The 20,364-nt window shown below is 36.7% G+C and overlaps 1 protein-coding gene across 3 annotated transcripts; it reads right to left on the reverse strand.

The window, feature by feature from the left end:
- Positions 1–740: 740 nt before the first annotated feature.
- On the reverse strand, positions 741–19,611 carry COLEC11 (collectin subfamily member 11). 3 transcript variants are annotated; one of them, XM_081314863.1, is made up of 7 exons: positions 19,586–19,611; positions 13,775–13,924; positions 5,968–6,039; positions 4,778–4,849; positions 3,207–3,260; positions 2,130–2,225; positions 741–1,979 (listed from the first exon to the last, which is right to left on the reverse strand). In XM_081314863.1, exons 2-7 carry the CDS (start codon positions 13,902–13,904, stop codon positions 1,570–1,572), a joined length of 834 nt encoding a protein of 277 aa, XP_081170989.1. In that variant the 5' UTR covers positions 13,905–13,924; positions 19,586–19,611; the 3' UTR covers positions 741–1,569. The 3 variants fall into 3 exon arrangements, with proteins under 3 accessions (XP_081170989.1, XP_081170988.1, XP_081170987.1); XM_081314862.1 differs by lacking the exon at positions 19,586–19,611 and having other exon boundaries at positions 741–1,961; positions 13,775–14,674; XM_081314861.1 differs by lacking the exon at positions 19,586–19,611 and having other exon boundaries at positions 13,775–14,674.
- Positions 19,612–20,364: the final 753 nt, after the last annotated feature.

Consider the following 20,364-nt stretch of genomic DNA (forward strand, 5'->3'; position numbering starts at 1 on the left):
TTAAATGCTACTTGGACTGTTCACTTAAACTAATTCAGTCCAGGAAATCTACAGCTGCAAATATTTTAACTATTAAATATTTAACATAATAGAGAATATGAGGAACTAGTGTGCTAACTTTCAGAAATTACTATTCTGCCTGAAGATGTATTTATGAAACCACATCAACATGACTTCTTGTTTAAAGAATTTAAGTATTTTGTGTAAAAAAGAAAAGAAATCACAGATATATTATTTAAAATATCCTAAAAGAGATGTACATCTTGTATTCATCTCCAAAGTGAAGAAATTGAGGTTTTTGACTCAAGAGTTTATAGGTTTCTGGACAGAACAAAGTTTAAAGCCCAGTAATTTCAAACAGCTAAGCACTGCCTAAGTGGGCTGTGTTTATTTCAGGAATCCAAATTGTGTCATCTCTGTTCTTTTCTTCTAAAGTGTAAACACTGATATTTGAAATACCTAGATTATATTTACAGCTGTACAATACTAACACCATGTATTTCTAAACATATTCTAATCCAGCACTTTAGGAGTAATTAGGGTTAGGGTCAGTTTACAAATTAACATCTTTTGTTGCTTTTCTTGATATTTACATTTTACTACCATTGTTCAATAACTTCTCGACACTGCTCTTTAAAAATATTTCATGTTCCTATGTGCCAACTTTTATCAAAGATCACAGTCTATCTACAGCAGCGGTAATCATCTGGGAAGCACTTTTACAAAGTCCTATTGAAAAATATAAGAGTCTTCATTTCAAAAATTAGTGGATTTCTGTTTACTACATGGTTAGATACTTCTTTGTGTATTGTACAGGAATGAGCCTACCTAGTCAGCCACATATCTTCAGCTATGCAAGAGATGTTTTGCACTTTTACCTGTGGCATGGACAGCTAAACAGTGCGATTCCCTGCATTGTATATACTGACACGCACACACAAATATAATTTTTTGAGACAAAAGCATTGAACATATTGTGGGTTTATGTTATCTGCAGGTGAAATGATAAAAGAGGAGTTACTTATAAGTCATCCTAAAAAAAAAGATTTTTCTAAGAACCAAAATACCAAAAATGGTTTAATTAATAAAAAAACAAGCTCTAATGCCAAATAAGAGTGAAGTAAACACATGAGAAATTTTACTTCCCTTCCCCACAGTGGGTAACTATAAATAGCCATATCTAATAAATAAGCTTTATTTCCTACATTACTTTTCTCTTACCTGTACCCCACTATACTCACAAGTATAGAGGGAAAGGTCCATACTCAAGACCTGCACAAAAGAGAAATTTTACAAAACTTTTTAATTGTGTGTGTGTGTGTGTGTGTGTGTGTGTGTGTTGATGGTGGGATTGCTTGAAAAAAATGTGAATAAAAGGAAGGGATGAGGATAAAACTACCTTGGGATAGTTTTACACACTGATACAAAGGATCTCATAAACAAAACAAAAAAACCATATAAAACCAATCTAGAAATTGAAGTACTGGTTACAATAACAGTTGGATTGCCGAAATTATTCACCTTCCCCCAAAGAAATTCATGTAGAGAGCCTGGCAGGGGGAAACTTTATTAAACATTTTCTTTGTCAAATTCGCATACAAAATTCATTGTAATGTGACAAGCCACATCATTCCAGCCCCCAGAGGTGATCATTTCTACACAGTCCTCCTCATCATAAGCATTATTTGGTTCACCAGTGCTCCACTTGTTGAAGGTCTGCATAGGGGATCGGTCAGAGTAGACAAAGCTGCCTTCCTTCTCAAGGTCATTAATGCCAATGAAAACTCGGCTGAGGCCAGCTTGATTGATGTAAGAAGCAATGAGATTATTGGTGGCTTCATCCTTGGGCATGCTCAGGATCCCTCCTCTTCCTTGGCAGTAGAGCTGGGCATCCACATATCGCTTCTGTTCTTTCACCAGCAGGTACGTCTTATTATCTGTCTCCCGCACACCAGCAACAGCTGCGGAGGAGGGCAGTGCTGAAAAGTGACCACTTGCATTTCTATAAACCTACTTAATGCATTCCATATAAGACAGACACAGCTGACCAACTAAAAAGCAAGCCCGATTCTTAAGAAAACAGTGTCTTATATTTAGGAGGGGGAATATGCTTCCATAAACATCCCTACCTTTTTTAATGAACTTCAGCTCTGTTGTCAGCAGGGTCACTTGATTATCCATTTTACCAATGGCTGTTCGTAGTTGGCCACATTCACAAGGAATACCTAAAAAAGTATAAGAGCAGTCCAAAGGCCTACTTAATGGAACACTCTTTTTCCATCAAGCCCAACCAAAGTTGACAAAACGCCCATAAATCAGATATAAGTGCATTACTATAGTACTCTTTCCTCTGTGTTCGCCAAGAAGCAGTCCTGAAAGTCACATGAATTCATATTTAGATTACACTACTTTGGCTTCAAGCGCAAATCTTCTCCACACGGGCTTCCCCATGGAGAAGAACCACAGGAATAACTTTTTTTTTCTGAACAGAGAACTCAGTTAACTGTGTTTAAGCAGGGCTTTCCTGTTCTGATGCAAGGTGACCAGATTTAAGCTAGGACTAGGTCATTCTCACTGAGATGCCTTCCTGTGATTTCCTGTATAATAGGAATCTATGGTGAAAACAAGAGACTAGTTCAAGTGTACAGGTAGTCCTCGACTTACGACAGTTTGTTTAGTGACTGTTCAAAGTTACAAAGGTACTGATAAACGTGACTTATGAACATTTTTCACACAACTGTTCCAGCATCCCAAGGGTCACGCAATCAAAATTCAGATGCTTGGCAACTGGTTCGTATTTATAACGGTTGTAGTTTTCCAGTGTTATGGGATCAACTTTTGTGACTTTCTGATAAGCAAAGTCAATGGGGAAGCCAGATTCACTTAACAACCGTGTTACTAATTTAAGAACTGCAATGATTCACTTAACAACTGTGGCAAGAACAGTCGTAAAATGGGGCAAAACTCAAGAAATGTCTCATTTAGCAACATAAATTTTGGGCTCAGTCATGGTCATAAGTTGAGGACTAAATGTATTAGTGAACATGGGGGGAGGACTTGCACATGAATAGAAATTACACACTCCTAATATGTCATATTTTCTTATGCCGACCTATAAGACACTAACATTATTCATATAACTTAAGAGTTATTAAATTGCAAAATGGACTTTGAGAGATAGTACAGCCAGTTCCAATATAATTTACCTGGATCTCCATTAGGACCAGGTGGACCTATATCTCCATTATCTCCTTTTTGTCCTAAGAAAAAACAATTCAGCTTCTCAGAAAATGAGATTTTATTCATTATCAATACATTATCAAGCTTGGATATTATCTTTACAATACATAACTGGAAAAGTAATGCCTAATGAAATCAAATTTATACATAAATGTGTTTCAAAATCAAAATAAACGTAATGTAATTTTATTGAATGACATCTGTCAATTTCTTGAAGAAAATGCATTCCTGCAACTAAGGGAATAAAATTTAAGATGCTTCAGAACTTTTTAGTGCGTCCCTAGCATCAATACCATGAATGATTAATAATTGTTTAATGATACTATTAATAATACTGTTTATTTACTCTTTAAACTTGCTACCTCTGTGGTCTTTTCAAGTATCCTATCAAAATGCCATTGGCAGTGGCATATGTGATGCAAGCATACTAGAAGTACACATACACACATGCACACACACAGAGAGAGAGAGAGAGAGAGAGAAATAATTTTTAGAAGAATATGAATGGATATCTTAAACGGCAACCTGGAAGTGTCCAAGTGCAGAGTGAGAATTCAAATCCAAATATCATTGGCAACTCAGAAAATCTCCGGAGATATTCTCCCTGGTTTCCTTCATCTCCAGTTCCTGAGGGTTTTCCTCTCCAAACATCTTTCTCCATACTGGAGGAAATGGGAAATGGGGGCTCTTCCTGGATGAAAGAGTGAATAAGATCTGGCAGAAGATGCCACTGAGAAAGGCAGGCTCCCTCCAGCTTATTTTAGCAGATGGGGATGGCAGTTCCAATACCTTTACCCAATCATATTACCTGCCAACAAGTAAGTGTCCTGGTGACAGTGTTCTTAAAAGTGCCAGCCCCATCTCCCTTTCACACTTGCTCACAAGGAAAAAGAAGAGAGAGAAGTGGGCTATTCTAAGTATTGTATTAACATACATGAGAATACAAGGATAGGTCCGGAGCGGCAATCAAATCTTACCCTTGCATTATCCCATATATTTCCCTAGCTGTACCAGAATTGTAATAATGAGCTGGGAGCCAAAAAGGGCTTGGCTCCCATCTCATTACAGAGCATAATGCTGGGTAAACCCCCAATGGAGTGAAGCTGGGAGGACTCCAGTAATTTATTATCTGCGCTGGGTGCAGATAAGGTACTTTGTGGGCTTAATTTAAATGTTGAAGTATGATAGCACACAAATCTGGAACTGCACATGAGATGACAGCATCATAAAAATAAGTGCTGAAGGATATGACAATAAGCCTTTATCAATGTATTAAATTTTTCCTGATACTGATTTAAAATATACTGGTTAACACAATTAATGAATCAGTTAGTTAGGAAGAAATAATATTTATAATTTTCTCTGACCTGTATCAAGAAACCCAAATTCATACATTTATCGAATATCTAAGCCTTACATGTGACTTTTAAGTTAGTTTTTAAAGTTTATTCTGTAAAAATATCTAAATATATATCATTAGTAAAAATTAAAGTTGATATATTGTTCAAAGCTTAACACAGAATGAAGAAAAATATACCTTTTGAGCCTATGGGACCAACTTTTCCATGTCGCCCCATGCTACCTTTCTCCCCTTTGTCTCCCACTTCTCCTATAATATAAAAAATCAAAGACAAATTAAAAGGCCTTCTGTTTTTATGAATTTCTAACACCTTATCTGTCTATTTTATAGCATGTCTTAATTAAAGCTAACTAGTTAAAGCTGAAAGGAACAGAATGTGCAAAGGAAGGATAAAAAGAAATGGAAGAATGTGTGTTGAAAGAATTACTTCCAGTTATCATGGTCCACAGGGAGAGTGCATCATAGTTGCTTAGAGTATACATGCTAAAGAGAAAAGGTTAACATGGTAATAGTAATTCAAGGAAGAAAATACTGCACACCAGCATGTGTTTATAAACAAAAAAAGCTCCAGATAAAATAAATCCATCTTTATTATTGGCTTGTGTCATTTTCTCAGAGCTTAAAGCTTCAGAGACAACAAATTAGAATTGCAATGCTGATTTTGGAAATTTTTACTTGAGAGATGTTTTTCCCCTATTCATCCAATCTGGTCAGGCTGGATGGGCATGTTTTGGGTCCCATTGCCTAAAGAATGCTAGCTGAGCCCAGAAGATATGCCTTTTCTGCTATAGCACCTGAGCCTTGGAATATTCTCCCTCTGGAGATAAGGGTAAATATGGAATTGCAATTTACAAAAAAACAAAGAGTATTTCCAGATGACAGTGTGATTCTTAACTCTTTCACTCTTTCAAGCAGTATTTTTTCCTCTTCTCCAGAAACAAAATTATTATCTGGGGTAGAATCTGGCATCTTTCAAAGTAATGAGGTTCTATTGCAATCAGGGTGAGGTCTGATCAGCAATTTTGGGTCATTTGGGGCTGCTGTTAGCTTGTCCACTCCCTCCCCCTCCCATTGCTGGGTACACTTTCCCAATTCTAGGCACCAAAAGAAGAGGAACAGATTTAAATGCTTCAGTATTTTGTATTTTCCATTACAAAACTCAATCAACCCAATATACAGTAATTCTCAAACCATTCCACAGGGATGCTAGTTTTAATAAATCAAAAATTTATAAGACTGAGTTTAATTAGGTACAAACCTATATATGCAACTATGACATGAAGAAAATATATACAAAAAGTATATTCTCCATTTATTATTAAGTAATGTTAATCCAATGCTTAATCAATTTTTAAAATGAGATTTACCTTTTTCCCCTGGAGGTCCAACTCGTCCAGGGCGGCCTGGAGCACCTTTTTCCCCCTTTTCTCCATTTTCCCCTATTATGTAATAAGACATAAGATAAAACCAAACAAATTATTCAAAATTCAGTGGTATTATGTTCAGAATTCAATTTTTGTAATGAAAATGACAGCATCATTCATATTGTTTGTCCTCTCTGTATGTGGTGTTCTTCTCATTGTTTCAGCACTTGATCTCTATCAATATTTATATTTAGAATTTTTTTAAAAAAAGAGGAAAAACAGAAAAAATAGTTTTTTTGCTACAGAACTTCAAACTTTATAGACAATGGAAAGATAACAGGGGTTTCAAAAAGCAAGCCTAAGAGAAAGTTATATGCAAATAACTAATAGAAGGGGGAAAGTAGTTTTGGTTTGGTCTGAAGAAACTAGATGGCAAGAAAAAAAATCAAAGTTCTCTGTCCCTCTTTCCTGCTACCTTGTTGATTGTCCAAGTTTTTCACATAAAGGATGCAATCATATTAACAGTGCTGAACTTTAGGGTGAAGAACTCATTCATCCTTACTTCAGACAATAACCTTGGATAGACCTGGTTACTTGCTAAAAGTGACCTACTATTGCACTCCATACCCATACCATTCTTTATATTTTCTCCTCTAAGGAGAAGATTAGATTTAGTTAGAGCAGACATGTCAAACACAAGGCCCGGGGCCATATCCGGCCCGCGAAGTGGTTTCATGTGGCCTGCGAAGCCATCCTGGAAACAGTGAGGGAACGGCCCCCACTGCCTTGGCCCTGGCCCGGAGACCCTCCTTCTGCCAGAGACCCTCAGATCTGTCCCACTCCTGCCCAGGCCCCCATAGGCACCCTTGATGCGAACGATGTAAAGCTGGCCACGCCCACCCACTAGGCCATATGCACTCTAGCCACGCCCACCCAGTAGGCCACGCCCACCCCAGTAGGCCACACCCACCTGGCCCCCTGAGGGCAACCACAATGCTGATGCGGCCCTCAATGAAATTGAGTTTGACACCCCTGAGTTAGAGTATCTGAAGATACTTCAAGGACCTCCACCATTACTGAGCTAGTAGCTATTATTTTTTTTTTCAGATAATAAGCCACTCTTTCCAAATGTGTCTTTTCAGGGGTAAGCAACATCACTATATGATCACAGAATGACCATCAGACTATCATTTATCTAAGCAAGCCTATTGCAATTAATCATAGCTGATTATTACTGATCAGATCCTCTGCATTTACTCAGAGTCCGTTCTGTTAATTTTTTCTTTAAAAATGTTAAGCCATCAGGTTCCGTGACCTATAATACAGTATAGAATAAGTTAAGGAGTATAACATCCTTCACAACAAAACAGTGAAGGTCCTTGAAATACCTTCAGATATACTAATTAAATCTAATTTTCTCCTTAGGAGTGACAATATAAGGAATGTGCTGGGCATGGAGTGCAATAGTCAAGGTCACTTTTAACAAGTAATCAGAGTCTATCCAAGGTTATTGTCTGAGGTAAGTATGAATTATCCTTCAACAAAAGGTTCAACACTGTTAATATGAGTGCCTCCTTCACCTTACTGAGGATAGCTGGTTGCCATAGAAAGTGTAAATGTGTAGCTAAAAGCAAGGAAGAAATAGTAGAGTAGAGCTGCTCTCTTTCCCAGCACTACACATTTATTGCCAGGAATAGCAATATCTATCATGCTATCTAGATTTTGATAATAGCATCTCAGACACATGGCTATTCCAGATGCGGAGGCTCTTTGGTTCAACTTCTTAGTCCTCTCAGAAACTGCTCCTAACACCTCCCAGAAGAAATATGATTGGTCTGCAATACTAAGATTCAAACTGCACAGAAGTCAAGGACACATTGGATTTCAGCCAACAGATGAAAGACTCTATATCTCATTAGTGTACATCTAAGCCAGGGAGATATCCGCCCTGACAGCTTAGCTCAGACACTGATGACTTTTTAGAGATTTTACATTAGCTGCAGTCTTCGTAGGTAGGCCATTTTGTGCTTCACTTCATTTCTTCATCAATCACCCTCACCATTATTACAGCTTCTAATTAGAGACTATGCTGAAGCATGAACAAATTTGGAGTTGCTTTTTCCTTCAGGCTTTCTTTTTTTTTTAGTTTTATATCTCAGTGTTCCCATTTCCTTGATCAAAGAGCAATTATTGTTAGAACTCAAGAATCATGCATAATTCTTAACCCTGATGTGGTATATTTTAGCAGACTTTCTTTGTGCAAAACACTGCCAATTGTTCGGGCAGACTGAGCAAAGCAGTGCAGCTTTTCTAATTAAAGTTTTAATTTTGCAGATCAATAGAGAAATTGAAGGTGCACCACTTCCAATGTGATTTCCAAAGAAGGGGTCAAGATGCAAAGACTGGGCCAATAAGAAACAGCATATGAAATTTCATTATCAAGCAAACACATAAAACACCCCAATTTAATATTGTCCATTTTTTTTCTTCTATAAGAAGCCATATTCTTTCTTTGACATTATCTTTCAGAAAGATCGAGACAATGGGAGTGTATAGAAATCAGTGTTTTCCACTGAGGAGGCGGCATTCCAGAAAGCCAAGGACAGACTGCTGAAGCAGGTGAAGCACCTGTGCTCCTTCCTCCTTCTCCCTCCCCCGTCTTCAGGGCAATCCAGCTGCCAATCAAACAGCAGCATTGGAACAAGGCAAGAAAGAGGGAAGATAGGATGGCTGCCATTGGCTGAATAAATGGAACCAAAGCCCAGGAGTCAAAGTAAAAGGGGAACCTAAAAGTTAAACAACACACATGAGAAGACGTAACAGGAAAGTAGGCAGCAGCTGAGAAAGCTGGGGAGAGATATGTTTGTTTCCTTCCCTCATAGTGGCATGAGGTAAACACTCTGTGAGTCATTTCCCTCCGATGGAGCAAATATTCGGAAAGATAGGAAAAGAATGAAGAAGCCCCACCAGGAAGAAAAAGTGGGAAAGTTGTAAAAAAAAATACTTCAATAGGTCAGAGATAGAAAGCAGAAATAAAAAAAAGACAGAATTGTAGAAAACAAGTAGTTCTAAAGAGAGAGAAAGATGCTGTATAGAAGGATTCAGACACTGAAATAGAGAGGTTAGCAATAAAGATATTGGAGATATAGAAAGATATGAGCATTTTTAAGCTTTCCTTTTGAAGACTAAGTCTCTGGCCTCCCCCAGCTTAGTAAAGGGATACAAAAACCAATCAATTGTCCAGGTTTCTGGCACTTCTTATCTATTGGGACTTTGTTAATCTAACTATTGCTTTTAAAAAAATGTGTCCATGCTTTCCCATCATACATACAACACTTCAATGAAAAGGAGTGAAGAAAACAATGACTACATTCATGTCTTGTTCTAACCCAGGCCTTATGGAACAATAGAATAGAATAGAATAGAATAGAATAGAATAGAATAGAATAGAATAGAATAGAATAGAATAGAATAGAATAGAATAGAATAGAATAGAATAGAATAGAATAGAATAGAATAGAATAGAATAGAATAGGACATTGGAGGTCTTCTAATCCAGACCCCTGCTCAAGCAGGAGAAACTATACCCTTTCAGACAAGTGACTATCCAGTCTCTTCTTGGGTTCAGATTACAAATAAGCACAACATGGCTTATAGGCTGAACTCATTTTTTATTTATTTACCTATTAAACAAATGTATGTGGCCACCCAATTCAGACACAGGTAACACTGGCACCTATACATTAGTCAAGATTTGTAAAATATATTGTGTTAAGTAAACCAGAGTCAATTTTACAACTGAGAAAAGCAATTATGTTCCATTGGTCAATTTCTGTTTTATTTCCTTTTTTCAGTATTCCAAGCTTCCTCACAATGATAAATGTTCAGTTCAGGATTTAAGGTTATTGTATCCTTAAAATAGCTGTATGAGAAAATTAGGAAAATAAATCCTAACTTAGTTTATTTGCAAATTGTTGAAGGAAAAGTCTTCATCATGGTTCAGTCCAAGCCGGGAATAAACAACATGGCGACTGCTTTAGAAAGAAGGTTGCAGTTTTTGAAGAGGAGAGCCAGACAGGAAGATGGCTCTGGAAGAAAAGAGAGTGAGCACATGTAGGGAGTGGGTTTTTATACCCTCTGGAGCCTTTTGTTTGGAGTTGTACCTGTGGCATGAACTTTGACCTGAGCCTGAGTGTGCCTTTCTGGTATTCTGATGGTGGTGGGTTAATCCTATTATGTCCCAAAGGCTATATCCTGCTTTCCTGGGGCTGTGGCTGATGACTCTTAGATTTTTGCTGTGAGGGTTTGTGGATTCTAGGGATCTTTCTTCCTAATCTCAGTTTCCCAACTCCAGTCTTTCTGACAAGATTATCACATCTGCATTCCTGCAGACTTGGTTTCTATTTGGGACAGAGAGACCTGTGTGTGTGTGGGGGGGGTGGTTTCTGCCTTTTAAATATTTCCAAGAATATTTCTTTCTTGGGGGGGGTAGAAAAATGAGGTAGAGAGAAAGGAATTTAACAGGTATTAGTAAGGTAAATGTTAGAACCCAGACAATACGTTGCTGATAAAAAAATAAGCACTTGTGATTATATATATATATGTGTGTGTGTGTATATATATATATATATATATATTTCAAATGTTAACTATTTAGATTACCTTGCTAGGCCCCAAACATGGGGCAAATCTTTATTTCCTGTTTTCAGCCTATCTTGAAGGCTATCAAACAGGCAGTAGTCACACCGGACAATTCATATATTTGTGTAAATTACTAACAAAGAATTCTTTGTTAGTAATTTACACACACACACACACACACACACACACACACACACACACACACACATATATATATATATATATATATATATATATATATATATATATATATATATATATATATATATATATATATATATATATATATATACATACATACATATATGTAGATCTTGGGGTATTCGGGTCTTTTCCTGTGTAGGATTGAGGGTGTCTTGGCAACATTTCGACGAGGTCCCACTCGTCATCTTCAGGCTGGTGTCTTCGGTTTCGTGCTTGTGCGAGCGAAGCGTGATGTAACATCACAGCCAACCAATCTGCTTACAGCAACAAAGCCAGCACCCCACACATCCCCACCAGTATTTATAGAGAGACGGCAGCTCCAATCACGCTTACCTAACCCTAACTCTCAATCCTACACGGGAAAAGACCCGAATACGCCAAAAGCTACATACATACATATACATATACATATACATACACACACACACACACACACACACACACACACACACACACACACACACATATACATATATATATATATATATATATATATATATATATATATATATATATATATATATATATATATATATATATGTCAAATGTTAACTATTTAGATTACCTTGCTAGGCCCCAAACATGGGGCAAATCTTTATTTCCTGTTTTCAGCCTATCTTGAAGGCCATCAAACAGGCTGTAGTCACACTGGACAGTTCGTATATTTGTGTAAATTACTAACAAAGAATTAAGGGAGACTGAAATGCATTTCTGACTCATTAGTCTTCATCAGTCAGCCATACCCTTCTGAGATTCGAACCTGGGCTGATTGCACATTAGGCAGTGTATTTACCTCTTGAGCCACAGGATCTCTCTCGCTCTGTTAGCTTTCTGCAAGGGGAGATATGTGTCAAATGTTAACTATTTAGATTACCTTGCTAGGCCCCAAACATGGGGCAAATCTTTATTTCCTGTTTTCAGCCTATATTGAAGGCCATCGAACAGGCTGTAGTCACACTGGACAGTTCATATATATATATATATCTACAATGATTTAATAATAGGGATGTACATGAAAATATTGTGTTTAACCCTAGCACAAAAGAATCCTCCACAAATTGTTCCATTGGGATGTTTCAAATTGGCTGTGTTCTGCAAATAAAAACTCGAAATAGCTTGAGCAGAATCTTTTTGAGCAGAATGTATATATAGAGCAGGGGTGTCAAACTGCCGGCCCACGGGCCAGATGCATCACAAGGAAACTGTGTCCACTCCATTGCCAGCAATGAGGAAAAAGTTCCAATACGTCGTGCGACGTCACACATCACGAGTTTGACATGTCTGATATAGAGTATTCTGGCCACTGGAAATAAAAGGACTATGGGAAGCTACCCTTCCTTTATCTTTTACCCTAGGTGTCCTGAATAAGTTGGATGGGGAGACCATGGTGATTACTACATAATATCCAAATTGCAAAGATCTGATATAGAGGATACTTTTAAAAAATTTAAAAAATAAGTATGGTATCTAAAGGAGACAAAGCACTTTTCTCACTCTCTGAAACATTTAAATCAAAAGCAAGCATCCCATCTCCCTTCTCAAGCATAAAACAAGCAGACGTCTTTTCAGTTACTTTAAATAAACTCTAGGTCAATCCGTTGTTTTTTATGAGTGCAAAAAAAATGCTGGTAATTTTTAATTGCATGAATAATTCTAAAACAACAAAATACAAGAAACAGGCGTGGACACTTTGACTTGGAATGTTTTGGATATGTATTATAATTACACTGCTTGGATTCAATTCAAGAATACATTTTGGAGACAGGGAGCTATTTCTAGCAAAACTGACCCAACTATCATTCCATCTTTTAGGATGAATTCATGAAGATGACTTTAAAGCAGTAAGAGGCACCATAGCATTTTAAACGAAGTTTTATTGTGGCATGAGTTTCTTCAGAAAATTAATTTATTTCATCCAATTCATTGAGCAAATAAAGTAATAAGCAGTACAATGGAGAATAAGCTCACTAAACAGTTAACAAGAATACAATTATAGTCAAAAGAAAATATGAACCACACTAGCCCACCCCCAAATCTACATTATTGGAATACTGTGAAATGAAAAATTAACAGAGGCTGTTAACACCAACTTGAGGCAACTATAGTAGCAATCATTCAGATATATTTGAATTGATAAGACATCTGATGATTTTACTAATTCCAGTAGTCCCTTTAATATTTCAACAATTATCTCAAAATCAGAGGCAGTATACCATAAATGACAGTTTTCTTTAAGATCTTCGGTAAAAAGAACAAGAATAAAAAGCTTTATTCCCAAATGGTTTCTATTTCTCCTAGAATTGACCATCAAATGTATGAGGGTGTCATGTTGTCTTTCATTTTTATTTTGTATCATAAGGCTTCCCAACTTTATTGAAATTAAACTACCATTTGTTTACACTGTTGGTGATTCCTATTTTCATGATAAAAAGTCAAGAATGGCAACAAACCAGCCAAAATTTATAAATAAGGATATAAGAAATAAGAGAAATAAGGCCGGTTACCATCCTCCAAATTCTACGTTCTGTTTATGCAAATTAGACCCATTCTCTTATAAAGTATTTGTTAGTTTTTTTGTTGGTGTGCAGGTATGTTCTAAGAAAATGAAATTTTGTAAGTGAGGAACTAAAAATAGACAAGCAGAAAATATCTCCAGGGCCAGTATCCAAGAAAATTAGATATACTTAGCATAGCAAATAAGATTTGTTTGGCTGTTTATTGGGAACTCTGTGGAAGGATTGTTTATAACCATTCAAAGCCTTCTATGATTGTTTGCTTAAGCTGCAGCTCAAATGGCTGTTTCATTATTATAGGCCAATTGCCACAAGCTAGGAAAAGCTTAAGAGAAAAGTTGGCCTATTTCATTAAGAGAATGCAAGCCCGGTAATAATTACTAGAATGCCATCAGAACAATAAAAACGAAGAAGGAATGCCTGACATTTATAGGAAAAGATACGCATATTACCTTTGAGGCCTGGAACCAGAATCTGAACAGAGCAGGATTCCTCTGCAATATGCTGAGCATATCCAGATCTTGGCAGAGACAGGAATGCAAGGCTAATTACAGAGACAAAGAAAACCAGATCACTCTTCATTATGAGCTTGTCCCTTACTCCTAAAGGGAGGAAAAATGAATAAACCATTAATAGGGATTCTAAAGACTGGAGAATTCTAATGTGTTCACTATCTTCTAAGGGCACAATAATCTTTACAGTGTATTAAAATATATCTTTAATATATGATAGTTTGCTAGCTATGTTGCAAAGATTCTTGCTATCTTTTGATAATATATTTTATTGGGAAGGGACACTCAGCTTTCAGCAGAGCGTTTGCAACATAAATATATTTCCCCCTAGATCTCATAATCCATATTTAAACCAACGAAAAAGAGTTTGCTTTGGTATACTTGTTCAAAATCCCCAGGAAAAAAAAAAGGAATGGCCCTTCATATATACTCCCAAAAAAAGATTGGAAAGAAAAACCCAGTTTAGTACATGATGAGAATGATCTACATAAATGTTCCCTGGGGAAGTCATGAACATATTTCCACGCTGCTGAAAAAATTCAATTGAAAGGAAAACAAGCATCTTTGGGAAAAATCCCAAGTCCAGATGATTGGATGGGAAAATGTATAAAATAGCCTTTTCCTTTAATTTTTTAGTCAACTAAGGAAAAAATAATCACTAAGATCGTTCTTGGTTTCGACAAGCAAAAGTACCTATGTCTATAGAGTTGTGCAAGAAAAAAATGCCAACACACAGCTCAGTTTTCAGTTACTTCTACTAATCTTGATTAGTTCACATAGCATGCCACAAAGATAAGAGCACTGTAGGCGCTGGGGGAAAATATAGGAACTCTCCTTTCTGTCCTCTGTTCTCAAATTCTATAACACACTTGTAATTTTGTAATATTACTGAACTATCTTCTTCTAGGAACAGGACATCAAGAGCTTAGTTTGGGATTTTCAAGGATGGCATATAAACTTGTGGGCAATACAATTACTTCTCAGTAAAGCTCCAAATGATATAATACCTACATTCTGGCACTGCTAAACTAGTATCACAGCTAAAATTTGATCTACTACTGACTTTAATTTCTGTTGAAATATTTTATGTGTGGGTTAGGGTGTGTAGAATAGTATAAATATATCATTCCAATAATAATTTGGTTTGTACAATATGCTGAAGTAGAAACTAACCACACTTTAGTCTAACTAGTACATTAACTGAACCTTGTAATTAATGTATCATTGAGTGCATATCATTCATTTATGGTTGAATGTTCGTCTTGCAAACCAAGAAAGCAATGTTAAATAAGGATCAGCATGGATTAAGCTGCTGTGTATCACTCATTATTCAGCAAGCTAACTTTCATGGTGCAAGAACCCAACAGCCTTTAATATTAAAAATAAAATAAACCAGCATGGGGTAGCTGACAAAGATAAGAAGCAACTCTTCCTTCTTTTTGAATTTTGCTTTTTTAAAATTAGCTACTGCTTAATCTCTTCTTTTCTCAGGTTAGTGAATTTTATCAATTGTAATAGACTTTCAGAGCAGCTGGATCTTTCCTAACATCAGCCTTTCATATGTATTGAACTAGCCATCATACTCTATGCAACATGTCAGGAGGGTTGTGAAAATACATGGTTGTGCCTATCAGAATTGACCAATTCAGCAAGTCTCCAAGCACAAACAGATGTTTGTAGACATACAGCTCCATATAATCGGGAAATCAGAATCTACCTGTGTTTTGGACAGTGTCTTGAAATGTTTAATGTAATTATTGGAATTTTGCTTTAATAAATTTATGTATTTAATAAATTTAATAAATAAATCTGTAAGAGGATAAATAGAATAAAGAGGATATGGGAAGAAACAAAGAATTCTATTTTCTCTGTAAATTATTCCTTTCCATACTATTTGCCCTTTTGTGGACTGAAAAGAGTTCAGAAGGTGGGAAATACATAATCCATTGTGCAAATTTGTTTGCCTTAGAAGGAAAACAGTCAGACAATTCTCAATGCCTACAGAAATAATTGCAATATTTTGAATTCATCCTTTTCTCTGATAGTCTGATTTCTGATTCTTTTGCTTTTCTTTATCTCCATAACATTTTCCTACTCTGCCAACCCATCTATTTGCATTTTTCACTATTTTCAAAGCTTTTTCACCTTCTGTTTTTGTCTTTTAGATTTAGCCTTCCTGTTTTGTTCCTTTCCCTGGAATAGACTTATTTAAAAATAGCACTTAATTTTAGCTAACTGCACCAATATATTGGTCCCCATTTTTTTTCTAAAGCAGGGGGAACAATTCCAAAAATTAGTTAGCAATAATAATATAGTACAATAAACTTGTTTGTGAGAATGTGTATCTCACATTCAATCCTGAGTGATCACAAAGTACAGTCACATATTTGAGGTCAGGGTTAAAAGTTAAAGACTATAAATTATAGCCTAGTTGGAAGTGATAATTTTATGGTTTGCCTACTTGAAGAGGACTGGTTTAGGGAAGGATGCTCCAGTTCTCTAGTAGCTGCTTGAGAGGAAAAATTAAATTTAGACTACTATATTCCATATTCTTCAACCAACACTTTATAATTCATATTCTATATTTCTTAGCAATGTGGGGGACACATGAGAGGGAAGAACTAGAACTGAACTTTTCAATTCCAGATATTGTACAAGTTGCTTTGCGCTTTTGTAGCATTTTATCTGTCTCTTAAATAGCTCCTCAAACCCCCACCCCCACCCTTGCTGTTTTTTTTCTGATACACACTGTACAAAGAAAGAACATTTATAATAGCACAGCATAAAATAAAAAATATACTCCTATGCAATCTTGAACACTATATAAATCAATTTCAAATGTTTAATAGCTTTTTAAATGTAAAGACATGAGCTGGTCTGTATTCTATGGTATTAGATGACCTACACTGCAACAATTCCAGACTGATCCCAACTCAGTCCTGATCTGAAAGTCAGTAGTCTCCTCTTTATCCAGCTTCCATGAAAAAGAAATGTTATGCCGCCTACTCTCTTTTAAGCTAGGGGTTTGGCTGGCACAAGCATCTTAGCATCACCTACCTTAGATTTGCTGAGAGAAGAGGCGTTGTAGCTGAGCTGCTGACTGAAAGGGCACGGCACCACAGATGGACCTCATTGCTACTATTTACAAAAATCCGATAGGTTTTAATTTGAAGCGGGCTCAACTCCTGCTCTTCGACATTCAGCAAATCAGGCCCAACTGTTTGCAAGCGTTATCTATAAACAGCTTCCTGTTTGAAACAGCTCAGCTGTCCAGCAGGACGTTAATTAGGAGCAAAATGTGTGGGAACGTGGCAACGACCCATGATATAAACGACTGGCTTTGGCAGGGCACATTTTTGGGAATGCAGGACACTTCTCTTTTTTGCTTCTCTCGCCTTCCCATGAAAAGAAGCCCCTTTGTTAACTCTTTCATGTCTAGTCTCTTGACAGCGGCCATGTGAATAGGATCCTAGTAGAGCAAAGGTCTTCCTAAGTGCCTTACTTGGGTTTTGAGCATGGATATTCAGAAAGACCGTAAGGTTCCAGAGCTAATATATGCCAGAAACATTAGTGTTACACGTAAGGAGTGGGTGAATTCTAGCTGGTGCAGCTTTGGCTAGAGTCGAGAATAACCTCATGGACAGAAAGATTCTGCACAGCTCCTTCTTTTAACATGTTAGCTCATTATATGCAGATATTTTTAATCCAGTAACATACCTATACTAAATTGGCACAACCCTGGATAGTAGGACCTCCTTCTGCAGGAAACGTGGATGAGTTCATGGACTATTTCAGAAAAACCTCATTGTCCCTCGACAGCCTGCAGTACAAAGCCTCAGTAAAGTGCCCCTAGGCCAGGGCTAGGCAACCTCGGCTCTTTTATGACTCATGGACTTCAACTCCCAGAATTCCTGAGTCAGCATAGCTGACTCAGGAATTCTGGGAGTTGAAGTCCATGAGTCATAAAAGAGCCGAGGTTGCCTTCCCCTGCCCTAGGCTGGCAGAGACTACATTAGAAAATAGAAGAATTGCATTATTCCCTTTTCAACATCAGCCTGGGATAGAAAGACCCTGGGATAGAAAGTCCTCAGCAAGTTCTTGTTATTTTATGCTTCCCCAGGGTAGGCAGTATTAAGTCTCCGCTTATTTTCTTGATTCCCTACTAACATTACTGAAAAATGGTGGTGTTTCTTTCTTCCAATATTGAAATAGGAAAATTTCAACTATTACCTGTCCTAAAACAGCCTTAAAAGTTTTTTTTTTAAAAAATTGTCAAAGCCCACTAAGATCAGTCCAGAATTCTGCCTCAAACCTGTATTATAGCAATATCCCATGTCTCCACTGTGGATCCTGCAAGCCCAACTGTTTATGGGAACACCCACAAAAAGATTGCCAGTCTACCTTAATATTACTTACCACAAACAAGTGTCCTCTAAATTTACTGAGATAAGCTGCAAAATTCCTATCTAAAATCTATAAAGGTGTTTAAATTAGAAATAAATTAGACATCCTTGTTCATCCCCGTCTTGTATCTTAAACCCATGTGGCAAAACTTCCCTAACAATTTCTACACTTGTGTACAATGAATGACATGCCACAGCAGACTTGTAGCACCTAATTGACCTTGGCTGATTTTGAAAAAAACAGAGAGAAGACTGGGATAGTGTTTCAATGGGAGGCCACTAGGGAATTTCAGAGCCACAACCTACTCTGAGAAATTGATAAAACATTGTAGAAGAAAACAGTGGGAATTTTCTTCATGCTGAAGAAAACTGACAATGGTGTCCACGCATTCACCTAGACTTGTGTTCCACTCAAGGGAATCTTGGCATTTAAAAATTTCATCTATTTCAGTACAGATAAAGTCAGTCAATAGCTATTGTTTCAAGTTCAGTTTCCAAATATGAACTTAAAAATTCATGTAGCTTTGTCATTTCCCTTAACGCTTGTTTTAAAAAGCAGAATTAAGTGGGGTTGTTTTTTCTAAGGGTTATCTATTCCCAGAGCAAATGAATGCTCGCCTCTTTCTCTTCATGAAGCAATGTCTATGAGAAGCTACTACTGGAAATGAGATCCCACTTTTTCCTTGTCCTCAGCAAGTCATTGGTTTTCATTATTCCTGAATACTGAATGAAATGTCTTATTAGGCCTCATCTTTCAGCAGCTATTTGGGCTATTATCTCTGAAGAGTGAGGAAAAGGTTGCAGCCAAACCAGGTAGAAGCTGCCTTTGAAACTGATGTCCACAGATTTTGATACTGCAGTTGGTTCTCCATTGGAAATGACAGAATATGAATGTCAATGTCTTTTGCACCTGAACTATTCAAGAATCCACTTTGGCAATTATTTGGGTTTTCTAATAAATAGAAATTACTTCAGTCATAGAGGCACAGGGCACTCTATGAATTAGAAAGTTGCCACAGGTTAGAGAATTTGATACCTAGAACACGAACAAGTTCAACCTTGCATTTTAATTTTCCACTGTAAAATACTCTGCGGCCTTCAAATTAAATTTTTTTACAAAATGTTAAGTGAAAAATTATTAGAAAGGCTTATGGCATATATTGGCCAATGCTAAAAAATATATATAAACAGTAACTTGGGCAAATTGAAGAAAGCACTACAGCATCGTTTTTGGTAGGGGAAATTTCTTTTTAAAAACAATTGTCCAGAATGTTGAAATCTCCATGATTTAAAATCTGCTAAGTGAAAATGAAATTGTACCATTTCTGAAAAATTTCATGATAACTACCTCTGTAAAGTATAAAAGCAACTAGGCATTGCATTCAACCCCGCTCCTATGTAGAGAAAAAACTTTTAATATGCAACTATAGCAAAGGATCTGACAAAATACAGGTTTCAGAAGAAAAACATAGTCAAGAGAGAACTGGACCTGAGTATTTTTGTTTCATAGACTGAGCCAAATGAAGGCAGAGTACAAAATTACTCAAATCTTCCATGGGTCAAGAATTCATGTTTTTATGTAGATTCTTGATTTCATGCCTTGAGGTTTTTATAAAAATGGCAAGGTCAAGTGAATACTATGTAGCAGACTCTTGGGTTCTATGCTGTTCCCAGAAGAATAATTAAAACGTTAGGCAGAAAACAAAACTTCCCACAATGCCATCAAGAATTTTATCTGTAGTGTATTAAGACTATGCTACTGTAGTCAGTAACAGTTAACGATCCGACGAAGTGGCAAAATTTGGCCCATTTTATAATTTTGTTGTTTCAAATCATTTTAATGGGGAAAAAACTTGAAGTTATGCTTTTTATATGTTGCTCACGCCATCTCCAGCAGTTCCCATGAAGTCTAAAAACATATCAGTCGACTGAGCTTGCAGTTTCTTTTGGCAATGGTTCTGGGAACGAGGACAAATTCATTTTGCAATATATCTTTCCTTTTCCATTTTAAACCTCCATATGCACACATACACAAATGTAGTCCTTTGATCATTGAGGGCAAATGGATAAAAAACAGACCAAAATAATCTGCAATTATGAGAATTCAAATGCAGTTTGTTTAGCTGC

This window comes from Vipera berus, assembly GCF_964194415.1.
Source record: "Vipera berus genome assembly, chromosome: 1".
In the NCBI taxonomy this organism is placed as follows: domain Eukaryota; kingdom Metazoa; phylum Chordata; class Lepidosauria; order Squamata; family Viperidae; genus Vipera; species Vipera berus.